Below are 13,225 nucleotides of genomic sequence, written 5' to 3' on the forward strand. Positions count from 1 at the left end.
TTTCTATGTAAGTACATTTATATGAAATATTGCTTAAATACTTCAGTAAATGAATAATATTCAATTTACACATCCACAAATAGCAATGCTTAGTTAGCATTACAAGATGTTCTAAATGAACAAGCATGTCTAGTTGAATCCAAAGTAAGTATAAACCAGATGCTGCCTGAGGGTCTGAGGAACCCTTTCTAAGTAAAATGCATAAGCTCGTATGCATGAACCATGTGACTTCTATTTGGCTATAAAGGGGTAAGATTTTATTTTGTTTTTATTTACTTTATTTTATCCATTAATATTTGGTTTTACATATTCTATTTAGGATTATAATACTTCTAAGTACTTTAGAAAGGCGAGGAATCGCTACAAGAGTACATTAAAAGTTCATGAAAAAATAGAATTAAAAGTTAATATAAATCTTTCCATGGACTTTTGAAGACCCATAGTATATCAACTTAGAATATCATTCACCACACCCATGAAAGAAAACCCCTAAAATGAAAACATCATTCTAATGTACAATCTGCCAATGCCTTACTTTGGCATTTAGATTTTGAAACTAATAAATTCATGAACTTTTTTATACCCATATAAGCATTCTTTTCTTAATGTTTGTTGGTAAACCATTACATTTCTAACATTTTGCTTACTATTCTATATTCAGAAATATTCTCCCCTAGTATCTTCCACTGCATTTCAGTAATAATTCAAGCAGACTATAATATTTATTAAAGCACTTCTGATTGTATTTTGACTATAATACTAAGTATTATTCAATTATACGTCCATTTCACAAATTATCTAATGATTGAGAAATTTAGTTTAGGATTAAAAACATCATTGAATATGCCAAGAAATAGTCGCTTAGGCTTCCTGTTTCTCATATCTTTTCACAAGAGGCATGTACATGGTATTCCTCGACTTAAGACTCAGAGAAACAGAATTAGCATATCCTTCAACTGTATTCCAGCCTTACAGCAAACAGGGTGGACATCGCAAAGCACTCCCCAGCTATTTACACCTTCTCTTCAAAGTGAAAAACTTGATCCGGTGACTTCAGAAATAACAAAATAATTTTTTAAACCCTAATTGTTAAAATAAACCAGTAATTACAACAATGCGTCACTTAACAACAGGGATATGTTCTGAGAAATGCATTACTAGGCAATTTTGTCACTGTGTGAACATCACAGAATGTACTTACATAAACCTAGATGGTACATAAACCTACTACACACTTAGGGCTATATACATAGCCTATGGCGGCTACAAACCTGTACAACATGTTACAGTGTACTGTACAGTATACAGTTGAATACTGTAGGCAACTGTTACGCAATGGTAAATATTTGCGTATCTAAACATATCTAAACATAGAAAAGGTACAGTAAAAATATGGTATTATAATCATATGGGACCACCACTGTATACATGGTCCATCACTGATGGAAATGTTATGTGGAGGATGACTGTACTCCAAATCTTATAAATCAAACTGTGATCACAGAAGTGAGGTCTGACTCTTAATCATACCTAATTCAGAGGTGGCAATTTCAGGAATAGTGATCCTAACCATGGAGCCATTACTCAGTTCCTAATGAAAAGAACAGAAACAAACAAGAGAAAGTAAACGGAATTTGTGCATTCTAAGTCTCTGAATGTGTTAAAAACAGCTGGTGCTGTACAAGACTGTTTACCCGTCAAAGCAAAATACAGTAAAATAAATGAAAAACAGTATTTTTAAAACAGAATTGAATACTTCCAACTTTCAAAAACTGTAAATGTATTTATGTGAAAAAAATTTTCAAAAATCCTTGTTTTAATAAAAAGTGTCTAACTTTTATACAGACACAAGGGACACCATCCTCAAAAGGAGACAACTCTCAAAGAGAGGACAAAAATCATGTCAATATACGATTCAACTAACTGAACAAGCTTTTGTTCTCAATAAATTTTTAATAAGATAGAAACTTTAGAAAACATGCAGAATTACTTTATAAAGGTAAAATAATGCAACAAAAAATGACATATTACAACACATTTTTAAAATCATGATAAATACATGTTCTCATTTTTGAGACAAAATTGTGCATTCTGACAAATATATTTCTTAGAAAGCTACCTGATTTTTTTAAAATATACTTACTAGAGTTACTCTGTTATGGACAGGATCTCTGACAGAATGAATATAAGTTCCAAGCTGTTGGAAAGTACAATCTTCATTATAGAGAGAATCATGAAGCTTTGAAGAGTCTCTGAGTTCTGGAACTGGAGACAACAGACCAACCTGTAAAAGTCATAAATACAACACAAATAAAGTATTTTTTTGAGAAATTAAGTACTAAAAAAACTTAACTATTTCTTTTTTGCATATGGTCTAACAAACAATTATATGTAAGAATTTAAAATCACTCTGCTCCAGCTATGATGAAGTACCTGGCAGGAGACCAAGATGCTCACAGAAAACGACTAGACAATGGGGATAAAATAGCAAAACATCTGATTAATGGTACTGGAAAGCTGTAGTGGCTAGCCAACTTGAGGGACCAAGATCTAGGAGAAACAGGACCCACAGAGAGCAGGGCCAACATTCCTATCTTGCTTTTCCTGCTCTGGGCATTTGCATTTTGGGTGGTTGGGGAAGCATAGCGATAGCCGGAAAATGTGAAAGGAAGGCCACAGCTAAGAGGAAGGGAGGTAGCAAGACTTCTGGCAATTTTACAGGGCTAGAGACATACACTGTAATTTCAGGAAGACAAGACAGACATGACTTGAAGAACTAAGATCCCAGGGAGAAAGGAGAGCAATTAAAAATCAAAGAAACATGACCGATTTTTGGTGGTATTTCTCCTATCAGCAAATATTTATTTGAAAATAAGAACAGCATTTATTAATTTAGCTGCAAATATACAAACAAAAATAGTTAAATGATCTTAGTTACTAAGTACACACAGATGCTTTCAATTTTAAATCTCCAGTGATCTTCTTTATATTCCCGTAATTAAATTTGTATAGGACATTTCTAAATAGAACATCTTGTCAACCCTGAGAGCCAATATATAAATGTATTTATAACATTCCACCTTCTACTCCAACAGTTACAGGAAAAATTCAGCCCCCCCTTGTCCTGACTCTAAGCCTAGCAGCACAATCTGTCAGAGAAGTGGGAAAGCCATCAGCCAATGTGTTAGACTATGGTGGCCCTGTGACCTCACAGCTAGCAAAAAGACACAATCTGTCCTGGGTTTATGGAATTCTAAAAATTGGAAACTATTTATTATAAAAGAAATTTTTCCAAATCACACAAAACTCTCTGATACTTCTCCAGTTCCCCTTTTGAAAGTTCTACAAATGCACTGGCTTGAAGGAAGAAAATTCAAATCAGGTCCTACACATTACCCAATGCAACTGCCAGCACTAATCTTCCTTTTGAAATGCCCCTAAACATCTGCACTCAGATGTCCCTCCAATACAGACCACTTTTGTCCAGGATTCCTAACGTGGTAAGCACAGGTACTCATCCAGGTCACTCAGAGAATTCTGAGCCTTGTTCCACATCGCCTCTCCCCAGCCTAGCAGCACAAAACCAAACAGCTGACAGACTCTGGCATTTCCACCTCTCCAGGCCTCTCATGTCACTCTCCTCCTTTCCACATAAACTGCCCTAGCTCAGACCCTCTTCACAACTCTTAGGTTGACACAGACAACCTCACTTCAAGTCTAACTGGTCTCCCTATATTCAATCTCAAGATAAGCCAATCTAAAATCCAGATAACACTCATAACTCCTTCCTGAGAAACCTGTAATGCCTGGCAATTGCATTCAGAATAAAACCACCTTTTCACATCAGTAAAAAGAGCACATCAGTAAGAGTGTAAATCCCTTTAAGAGCACATCAGTAAGAGTGTAAGTCCCAGGTACATCACTTCTGGCTTCATCACCTTAGACAAGTAACCTCTGTGTACCTCTATATACTCATTTGTAAAACAAGGATCACAGCAGCATCTTCTCAATAAAGCTATTCTAAGGGAGTAAATGAGTTAATAATGATAAAGCACTTAGAACAGTGCCTACCACATAGAAAATGCACAAAAAAAAGGTTGTTGTTATTATCCCACCCACTGCCCTGCCTCACCCAACAGACCTCTTGTACTTTTATAAGTATTCTTTCACAGATATGTTGTCCTTAAACTGTACTCTAGGAGATGGAGGTACAATTATGCATTTAAAAAAAGGTTCTGCATTCTCCTGCCTTTATGCCTGTGCATGTGTGATTCCTCCTTGCCCCGAATGCCCCTTTCTACCTACAGATACCTTACTTATCCTCAAGGTATAAACCTCATCTGACATGCCCCTCAGAGGTGAGGCTTTGGTTTTGCCACATCATTCCATCAGAATGTATCAACCCATCGGTGAATCTACTATTGGTACTTTTTGATCCTCCTTCATAAGTCTTAACAGTCTACCTTAAATTGTAATTTCTCATACAGACAGTGCATCTATTCCACCCAAGTAAACTGTGAAATCCCTAGAGGAAAAAAGAATACATAATTTTCTTCTCTCTAGCATCTTCAAACAGTACCACACACATCACAAGGGAAATCAATATGCGTTAACTGACTCATTTGTGTTCGAAAACATTTATTCTACAAGTATTAGATAAAATTAAGTCAACCATGGAAAGAACCCATATTTGCCCAACTTTCTTTAAGACAATATTAATATTTTGGCAACACCTGATCCATTTCTTACCTCATCCAATGATCCAAGTAGTTTACAAAGAGGCTTAGGAGTACTAACACTGTCCAATGGAGTACTGGGCCGAGGCATTGTGTTGGACATCGTCAAGGAAGGAGCCGGCAGTCCAGGAATAAAAACCTTTCCCACCTTTGAGCAACAGAAAGATGTGGAAGAAAATACTGGCTTTAATGCATCATATCCTTAAATAAATGTTAAGGCATGTAACACATATTTCTTTTGATATTTCAAACTTCATGCTCAACAAACACAACTAAAACACAAACGGAATTAAAATTTTAATAATCTATCAAATGCCACCATCCAACTGCAAATACTTTTGTATAATTTCTCTTGGTTTGATTTTTCTCTTCATTACTGAGGAACTTTTTTTGCAGGAGAGAGGAGAATGTTAACATAGTCAAGACATTATAAAAATTCCATATATTATATAAATTTTTCTACATTGTTGGTAGTAAAGACAAAAGGGACACTAAGCTTACAAAGAATAAGCTTAGTGTCCCTAAGCAATCTTATTAACTAAGCAATCTTATTAACTAAGTCTCAAGGCAGAGATAAAGAACACCAAACACTCCCCAAGGGCTAAAAAAATGAGGATGGATGATGCTCAAGAAACTAAATCTATCTAATTCAAACTGTGTTCTGTAGCTCACCATTTCTGCTTTCCACCATAAACTCTCAAATATTTCTTCCTTGAAAAGGCTCTTCATAGAATAGAACAAATTCCTCACTGACCTTAAGAAGAATGAGTTGAAAATCCACACTAACCACCCCTTATTTTACCTACCTGTAGAGTTCTCAGGAAAAACACAACAGATATTCATATCTACACAGGATGAAAACTTGGTAAGACTAAAAGGAGATGCTCAAAACTAAAGTGAAATTTTAACAACATACAAATTTATGTTAATATACACTCGAAAGCTCATAAAATAATAGAAGTCGCCCATATAAAATCTGCAGATTTAAAAAACAAAAATAACAGTGAAAACTAGTATATTACAAGTTTTTAAAAAGCTATCTGAAACCCCCAGTTCATGAAAAGATGAAATAAGCACATTCAAATTACTCTTCCCCCAATTACCAAAAAAACAAAATCAAAACAAAACAAAAAAAACAGCACAAAATTTATAATGCAACTAAAAGAAGACTCTGAAAGGTAGGAAAAGAAGACAAACTGGCTAGAGACCTGAGACACAGCAATGACCTAACAACGAATTCCCTTGGTTTTGGTTTTTGCTTTTTTAACCCCTTACATAATCAGGCCTTGGACTCTAAAGGGCCTGCAACCTAAATACACCCACAGCCCAGACAAAAGAGGTCCCAAGAAAACCTTACTCTTTCTAACCAGTGTTGGGAAAAGAGTGACCAAGTAGGACAGAAACACACAAACCATATTTTTCCTACTCCAGGCAAACACCACGAAAAAAGCCACAGCCCTCCTCCGCTCCTCACCAGGAGGTATGGCCTGGAGACTGTGGGCAGTGTCCTGTCTTTCAGCCCTACACTACATGGACCAGGGGGTATCCCTCCCCCAGACAAAGACTGTAGGCCAGGCTTACATCCCTGCTCTGCAGAACTAGGTGACATCTCTCCCCCTCCTCATTAGGCACTGCAGCTGCAGAGACTGCAGATAGAGCCCCATCTTTGACTGCCAGGATGGAGCAGCTCACTACCTCCCATCTTGTGCAACTGTGAGGGGGGAAGGGCCCTGGCTCTCATCCTCACTCTATAATAAGAAGGAAGTATACAAGGAAGGACACAAATTAAAAAATAAATGGTGCCTCAGGAACCTGTATGTGGGACTGTAACAAAATATCTAACATTCATATAACTGGAGAATCAGGAAAGGAGAAAAACTGGAGCTGAAAATATTAAAAAAAAAAAAAAAAAAGTGAAAACATTTCCGAAGTTGAGTTAACCTACAGATTAAAGAAGCTGTGTGCACCCCTACCAGGACTAAATCCAAAGAAATCACACATGATAATAAAATTTTTGAAAATAAAAGACAAAGGAAACAAATCTTGAAAGTAGAAAAAAACAGAAACATTACTAGAGGGACAAGTCAAAAGAAAGGAGACTTCTCAATAGAAACCATGGAGGCCAGAAAGAAGTAGCACATTTTTCAAGTGCCAAAGAAAAAACCTGTCAACCTAGAACTCTGTGTGTCAGTAACTTATTCTTCAGGAATGAAAGTGAAATGAAGGCATTCTCAGATAAAAGAAAACTACAAGAAATTCTAGCCAGCAGACATGAACTAAAAGAATGACAACAGAAGATGATTTAAAAAGAAAGGAAATGGTTACAAAAAGAAAACCTGGAACATAGGATAATTTATGCATAATTTTGAAATTATTTATGTTTGAGGCCAGCCCGTGGCTCACTCGGTAGAGTGTGGTGCTGATAACACCAAGGCCACGGGTTCGGATCCCATATAGGGATGGCCGGTTTGCTCACTGGCTGAGCATGGTGCTGACAACACCAAGCCAAGGGTTGAGATCCCCTTACCGGTCATCTTTTAAAAAAAAAAAGAAATTATTTATGTTTGATATTTGAAACCAAAAACCATAATATTATCAGATGTGATTCTCTGTGTTTGTACAGGTAATATTTAAGACAACTACACCATAAAGGGGGGAGGGTAAAGAAACCTATATGGTATTATCTTCATAAGAGCAGACAATGATAGGCTGTTTATATATTGTAAACTCTAGAGTAACACCACAAAAAACATTAAGAAACTCAAAAACACTATAGATAAATAAAAATGGAACATTAAGAACTGTTCAAGTCATTCACAGGAAAAAAGGAAAAAGGGAAGCAGAGGAACAAAGCTCACCAGGAACAAACAAACAAAAATACTAAATGAAAACTTTAAATCCCTTCAGGTCACTAATCATATTAGATGTAAATGATCTAACACAATAATTAAATAATAGAGACTGGAAGAAAGGATTTAAAAAAATACAGCCCAACTATATGCTGGCTACATGAAACTCACTTCAGATATAATGACACAGATAAGTTAAAAGTAAAAGGATGGTGGGCTGGCCTGTTAGCTCAGCTGTTTAGAGTGTGGTGTTATAATAACAAGGTCAAGGGTTCAGATCCCTGTAATGGCCAGCTGCCTAATAATAAATAAATAAATAAATAAATAATTTAAAAAACAAAAGCAAGATACAGTATAACTATCTTTAAAAAGTAAAAGGATAGAAAAAAATATCATGCAAACCCTAATCAAAAGAAATCTGGAGTGGCTATAAAGTAGACTTCAAAGGAAAGAAAATGACTAGGGACAAAGAGTCTTTAGTTAAAGATAATGGACCAAATCACCAGGAAGGAATAGAAATCTTAAACGTGTATGCACCAAACAAGAAAGCTGCAAAGTAAAGGAAAGAACAAAGGGAAAAAATGACAGACTCAAACACTGACAGAACTGAAAGGAGAAATAGACAAATCCACAATTACACTTGGAGACTTCAACACCCTCTTTAAGTAATTGATAGAACCACAATGACATGTTAATACCTCAAAACTCCTCTCTGTTACCAATACAAAAAGTTAAAAAAATTGCCATGCATGAAGAAGATATGAACACTATTGACCAAATTGAACAAATTGACAATTAGAAAATACTCCATCCAATGATAGCAAAACACACATTGTTTTCAAATGCACAGAAGATTCACTAAGATAAACAATATACTGGTACATGAAACAAACTGAAAAAAAAAAAAATCAAAATAATAAAAGGCATACAAATCATTTTCCTAAACTTAAGAGAAATAAAATAGAAGATACAAGGGAAAAGAAATCCCTCAAACTCTGGAAATTTAACAAAACATTTAAAAAATCTTATGAGCAAAATAGTCACAAAGGAAATCAGAAATTAAATTCAATGCAAATTAAATTACACTCTATCAAATTTGTTGAATGCAGATAAAGCATTACTGATAGGAAATTTTACAGCACTAAATGCTTATATTAGAAAAGAAAAAAAGGTCTAAAATCAATGAGTGAAACTTACCTTAAGAAACTAGAAAAATAAGAGCAAACTAAACCCGAGTAAGTGGAAGAAAACAATATAATAAAGGGCAGAAATAAAACCAAAACAAAAAAATAAAATCCAATGAAATGAAAGGCTGATTTACTGAAAAATAAATCACTAAAATTGATTAAAAGCATAATAAATCATGACCCCCACAAATGCAACGTAAGTTTTAACATTTGATAATAAATCCATGTAATTAGCCATTAATAACAGTATAAAAGAGGAAAAAAAATATGATCATCTATATCAGGGATTGGCAAATTTTGTATGTTTTTTTCTAAATATTTTAGCCTCAGTGGGCCACATACAGTCTATTACATATTCTTCTTTTTTCCCTTAACCATTTAAACAGGTAAAAACTATTCTTAGCTCCTAGACTGTACAAAAGTAGAACTCAAGCCAGATTTGGCCAAAGATCTAAACAGATACAGAAAAAACATTTGACAAAATCCAGTATCTATTTATGATAAAAAATTCTCAGCAAACCAGGAACAGAAGGGAACTTCCTCAAACACACGAAGGGAATTCAAGAAAAACCTATATCCAAAATCATATTTAATGGTGAATGCTTTCCTTCTAAGATAAGTAACAAGGCAAGGGCTACTGCTCTCACTACTTCTACTCAACATTGTACTGGAGGTTCTAGCCAGTGCAATTAAAAAAAAAAAGAAAAGATATAAAAGGCTTCCAGATTGAAAAGGAAGAAGTAAAACTGTCTTTATTTGATAATGCTATGTATATCTATGTAGAAAATCCTAAGGAATCTACAAAAAGGCCACTAGAGAGGCTGGCTGGTTAACTCAGTTGGTTAGAGCAGTCTTACGACACCACGGTCACAGGTTTGGATACCCATATCAGCCACTCACCAAAAAAAAAAAAAGAAAAAAGGCCACTAGAGCTAATAAGTTAGTTTACCAAAGTTGCAGGATACAAATTCAATATACAAAAATCAATTCTATTTCTATACACAAGCAAGAACATCTGGAAATTAAAATTTTTAAAAGTTAACAGTTACAGTAGCATCAAAACTATGAAATACTTAGGGATAAATCTGACAAAAGATATATCAGACGAGTATACTGAAAAATACAGAAGACTACTGACAGAAAATAGACGTAAATAATTATGGAAAGACATATCTTCTTTATGGGTCAAAAGACTAAATATTAGGAAAATGTCAATCCTCTCCCAAATTTATCTATAGATTCAACCCACCCCTATGAAAATCCCAGCAGACAGGACAAGACAGAGTAGACAGATCACTTTTCCTCATGCTAATGACAGCTAAAAATTCTACACATTATATATGAAACAAACCTAAGATTCTGAAAGGTAGAGAGAAGACAGACCAGGCAGATACCTCAGGACCCAACAAATGACATGATGATGAGTTTCCTGGGTTTTCTTTCTGCCTCATATATCCTGGCTTGGGTGCTAGCCAAGCTGGCAACCCAGAAACACCAATGGGAGCACACCAAAAAAAGGGCCCAAGAAATCCTGTTCTCCCTAGCCAAAGAACTACAAAGGCAATAGCCTAAAAAGACAGAAAATTTTACACAATAACCAACATACTCTAGACAAACACTATGGAAAAAACTGTGCCCCACCCCTAGTCCTACCAGCAAAGGCCTAGGTTTCCACCCTCACCTGGTAACAAGGCACCAATTTGGAAAAAACAAATGAAACACACACCCCCCTCCAAAAAATAATGGTACTATGGATTAGCAAGAATGCAAGAAAGAAAGTATTGAGAACTCTCTCACACTGCTGGAGGCAAGAAGTAGAGAGAAATGTTGTAAATTGGTACAATTTACATTTCAGAAAACAATTTGGCACAATGTGGCCAAGTTAAATATGCATATACTCTGAAAATCAGGAGACATACATAAAAAATTTTTTAAAGCACTGTTTATCAGAGGAAACAGTAGAAAGAACACGAACAACCCTACTGACCAGTAGGGTAGTAAAAATTTTGGTATAATGATACAATGGAATACTTTATAACAGTCAACGAGCAAACAACAACTACACATCAACACAGAAAAATCTAAGAGTACAATGTTGAGCAAAATAAGCAAGTCAGAGAATAGTACACAGTATGATTTCCATCACATAAAAATTCAGAAACAAGGACAACTAAACAATTTACTGTTTAGTGATACATATCTAATTGCAAAAACTAGTAATAAAAAACTACACTGATTTATCACTGAAGTCAGAATAGTACCTATCTTCGGGAGGAAGATGGAGATGGAATCAGAAAATAACATGATACAGATAAAGATACTGGCAATATTCTATTTCATAACCTGAGTAGTGGTTATATGAATGTTCACATCATTGCTCTTCCTCAAATTGAGTGTATTTAAATTTCATAATCTAAATTCATAAAATTTACATGACTCTGTAAGTAAACTTCACAAATGTTTAACCAAAAAAAGATGTAGCCAACAGATATCACATTTAATACATAAAACTTCACCAAAATTTTGGAACTTATAGAAGCTATCCATACACCAATTTCAAAACAGGTCAACTAACTTTATTTTTTTTTTAATTATCTACCTATACTTTAAAGGCTCCCCATCTGTGTCAGGTTCATAGTGCCAATGCATCTGATGGCCTATCCATACACCAATTTCAAAACAGGTCAACTAACTTTATTTTTTTTTTAATTATCTACCTATACTTTAAAGGCTCCCCATCTGTGTCAGGTTCATAGTGCCAATGCATCTGATGGCAGTAAGCCTTAGGCACTGCAAATTAGGACCAACATAAAGTGCAAACTTAATTTTCAACTTTTAACAAAAATATTCTGCCAAAGTGTGCAGGCAGGAGGGCAACATATTTTAAATATCAAATTAAAATAACATTAAAAAATAATAACGAAAGCAGTCTAAAAGCATGAAAGCGGTACTTATTGCTTACCCGAACCACTCCTGTGTACAGCACCAGGTTTCCAGTGCTCTCCAGTACCAACATTGTGCCTATTTTCTTCAAAAAAGACAAAAAAATTTATTTTCCAATCTGAGCACATTGGCAGATTTTTCAGCTGAAAAATCTGATGAAGCATAATTATTTTCAACGTCTCAAGAAATGTGCCTGCATTTACCTCCACTGGTGCTGCACCCTTTGCATGTATATTGGTGACAGAGCCAAAGATGAGCTGGGTTTTATCATTACTCTCTTGAAACTTCACACAGCTAAATATTAAAATAAAAAATAAAATAAAATAAACCACTGATACATGCAATAACCCATGAGTCTTAAAGGGTATTATGCTGAATGGAAAGAAGCAATCTCAAAAGGTTACATACCGTATGATTCCACTTGTACAACATTCTCAAATGACAGAACTACAGAGATGGAGAACAGACTAGTGGCTGCTGGGGACTGAAGGGTAGCAGGGATGTGGGGGGCTATATGTGTAACTGTGTGTGATGTTGTGTGACTGTAAAGAGGTAGCATAAGGAAGATATTTAATGGTAAAGATATTTTCTATCTTAATCATGGTGGTACTGGTATTTACACAAATCTACACATGTGAGAAAACTACATGGAACCATATACACACACAAATGAATACAAGTAAAGTGATGAAATCTGTAATAAGGTGAGTGGATTGTACTGATGTCAATTTCCTGGTTTTGATAATGTTCAACATTATGCAAGATGTTACCTCTGGGAGGGAAAGAGTGGAGGGTACATCTCTACTATTTTGCAACTTTCTGATGATCTATAATTATTTCAAAATAATTATATTAATATAAATATATAATTATAATGAATATAATTATATTATTATAATTATTTCAAAATAATTATAAATAAATGGGCAGGTTTGAAAAGACATTTCACCTAAGAAGACAAATGAATGGCCAATAACCACAGGAGAAGATGGTCAACATCAGAAGCCTTTAGGAAAATGCAAATGAAAACCACTTCATACCCACTAGAATGGCTCCACAGATTGACAATTATCCAACAGAGTCAAGGTTAAAGGGGAACGAACCTTCATATATTGCTAGTGGGAATACAAAACGGTACAGCATATTTGCAAAATAGTTTGGTAATTTCTTAAAGAGTTAAACATGAATTTACCATTCAACTCAACAATTCCACTTCCAGGAATCTACCCAAGAAAAATGAAATCATGTATGTCTACAAAGACTTTTGCTCGAATGTTCACAGTGCCATAATTCACAATGGTCAAAAAGTGGGAACATGGGGCCGGCCCGGTGGCGCACTGGATAGTGCGCCGCTTGGGAAGCGCGGCGGCGCTCCCGTCCGAGGGTTCGGATCCCACGTACAGACCGGCTCCCGCTCACTGGCTGAGCGAGGCGCGGGAGCAACGCCGAGGCTTGCAATCCCGTCGCCGGTCCCCGGTCCGGGACGGGGGCAACCCCGGGGGGTGCGGTC

The 13,225-nt window shown here is 35.5% G+C and overlaps 1 protein-coding gene across 2 annotated transcripts in view; it reads right to left on the reverse strand.

Annotated features, from left to right (window-relative positions):
• The window catches only part of ANAPC1 (anaphase promoting complex subunit 1), a 106,132-nt gene that overhangs the window by 72,924 nt on the left and 19,983 nt on the right, over nt 1-13,225 (reverse strand). For both annotated transcript variants that reach the window (XM_008575129.1, XM_008575130.1), the window contains 5 exons: nt 11,919-12,009; nt 11,735-11,800; nt 4,750-4,884; nt 2,144-2,284; nt 1,531-1,591 (listed from right to left, as the gene is read on the reverse strand). In XM_008575129.1, coding sequence (XP_008573351.1) covers nt 1,531-1,591; nt 2,144-2,284; nt 4,750-4,884; nt 11,735-11,800; nt 11,919-12,009 — 494 coding nt within the window. The remainder of the gene's footprint in view (nt 1-1,530; nt 1,592-2,143; nt 2,285-4,749; nt 4,885-11,734; nt 11,801-11,918; nt 12,010-13,225) is intronic.

Source organism: Galeopterus variegatus, unplaced genomic scaffold (assembly GCF_000696425.1).
Source record: "Galeopterus variegatus unplaced genomic scaffold, G_variegatus-3.0.2 Scaffold1143, whole genome shotgun sequence".
NCBI lineage: Eukaryota > Metazoa > Chordata > Mammalia > Dermoptera > Cynocephalidae > Galeopterus > Galeopterus variegatus.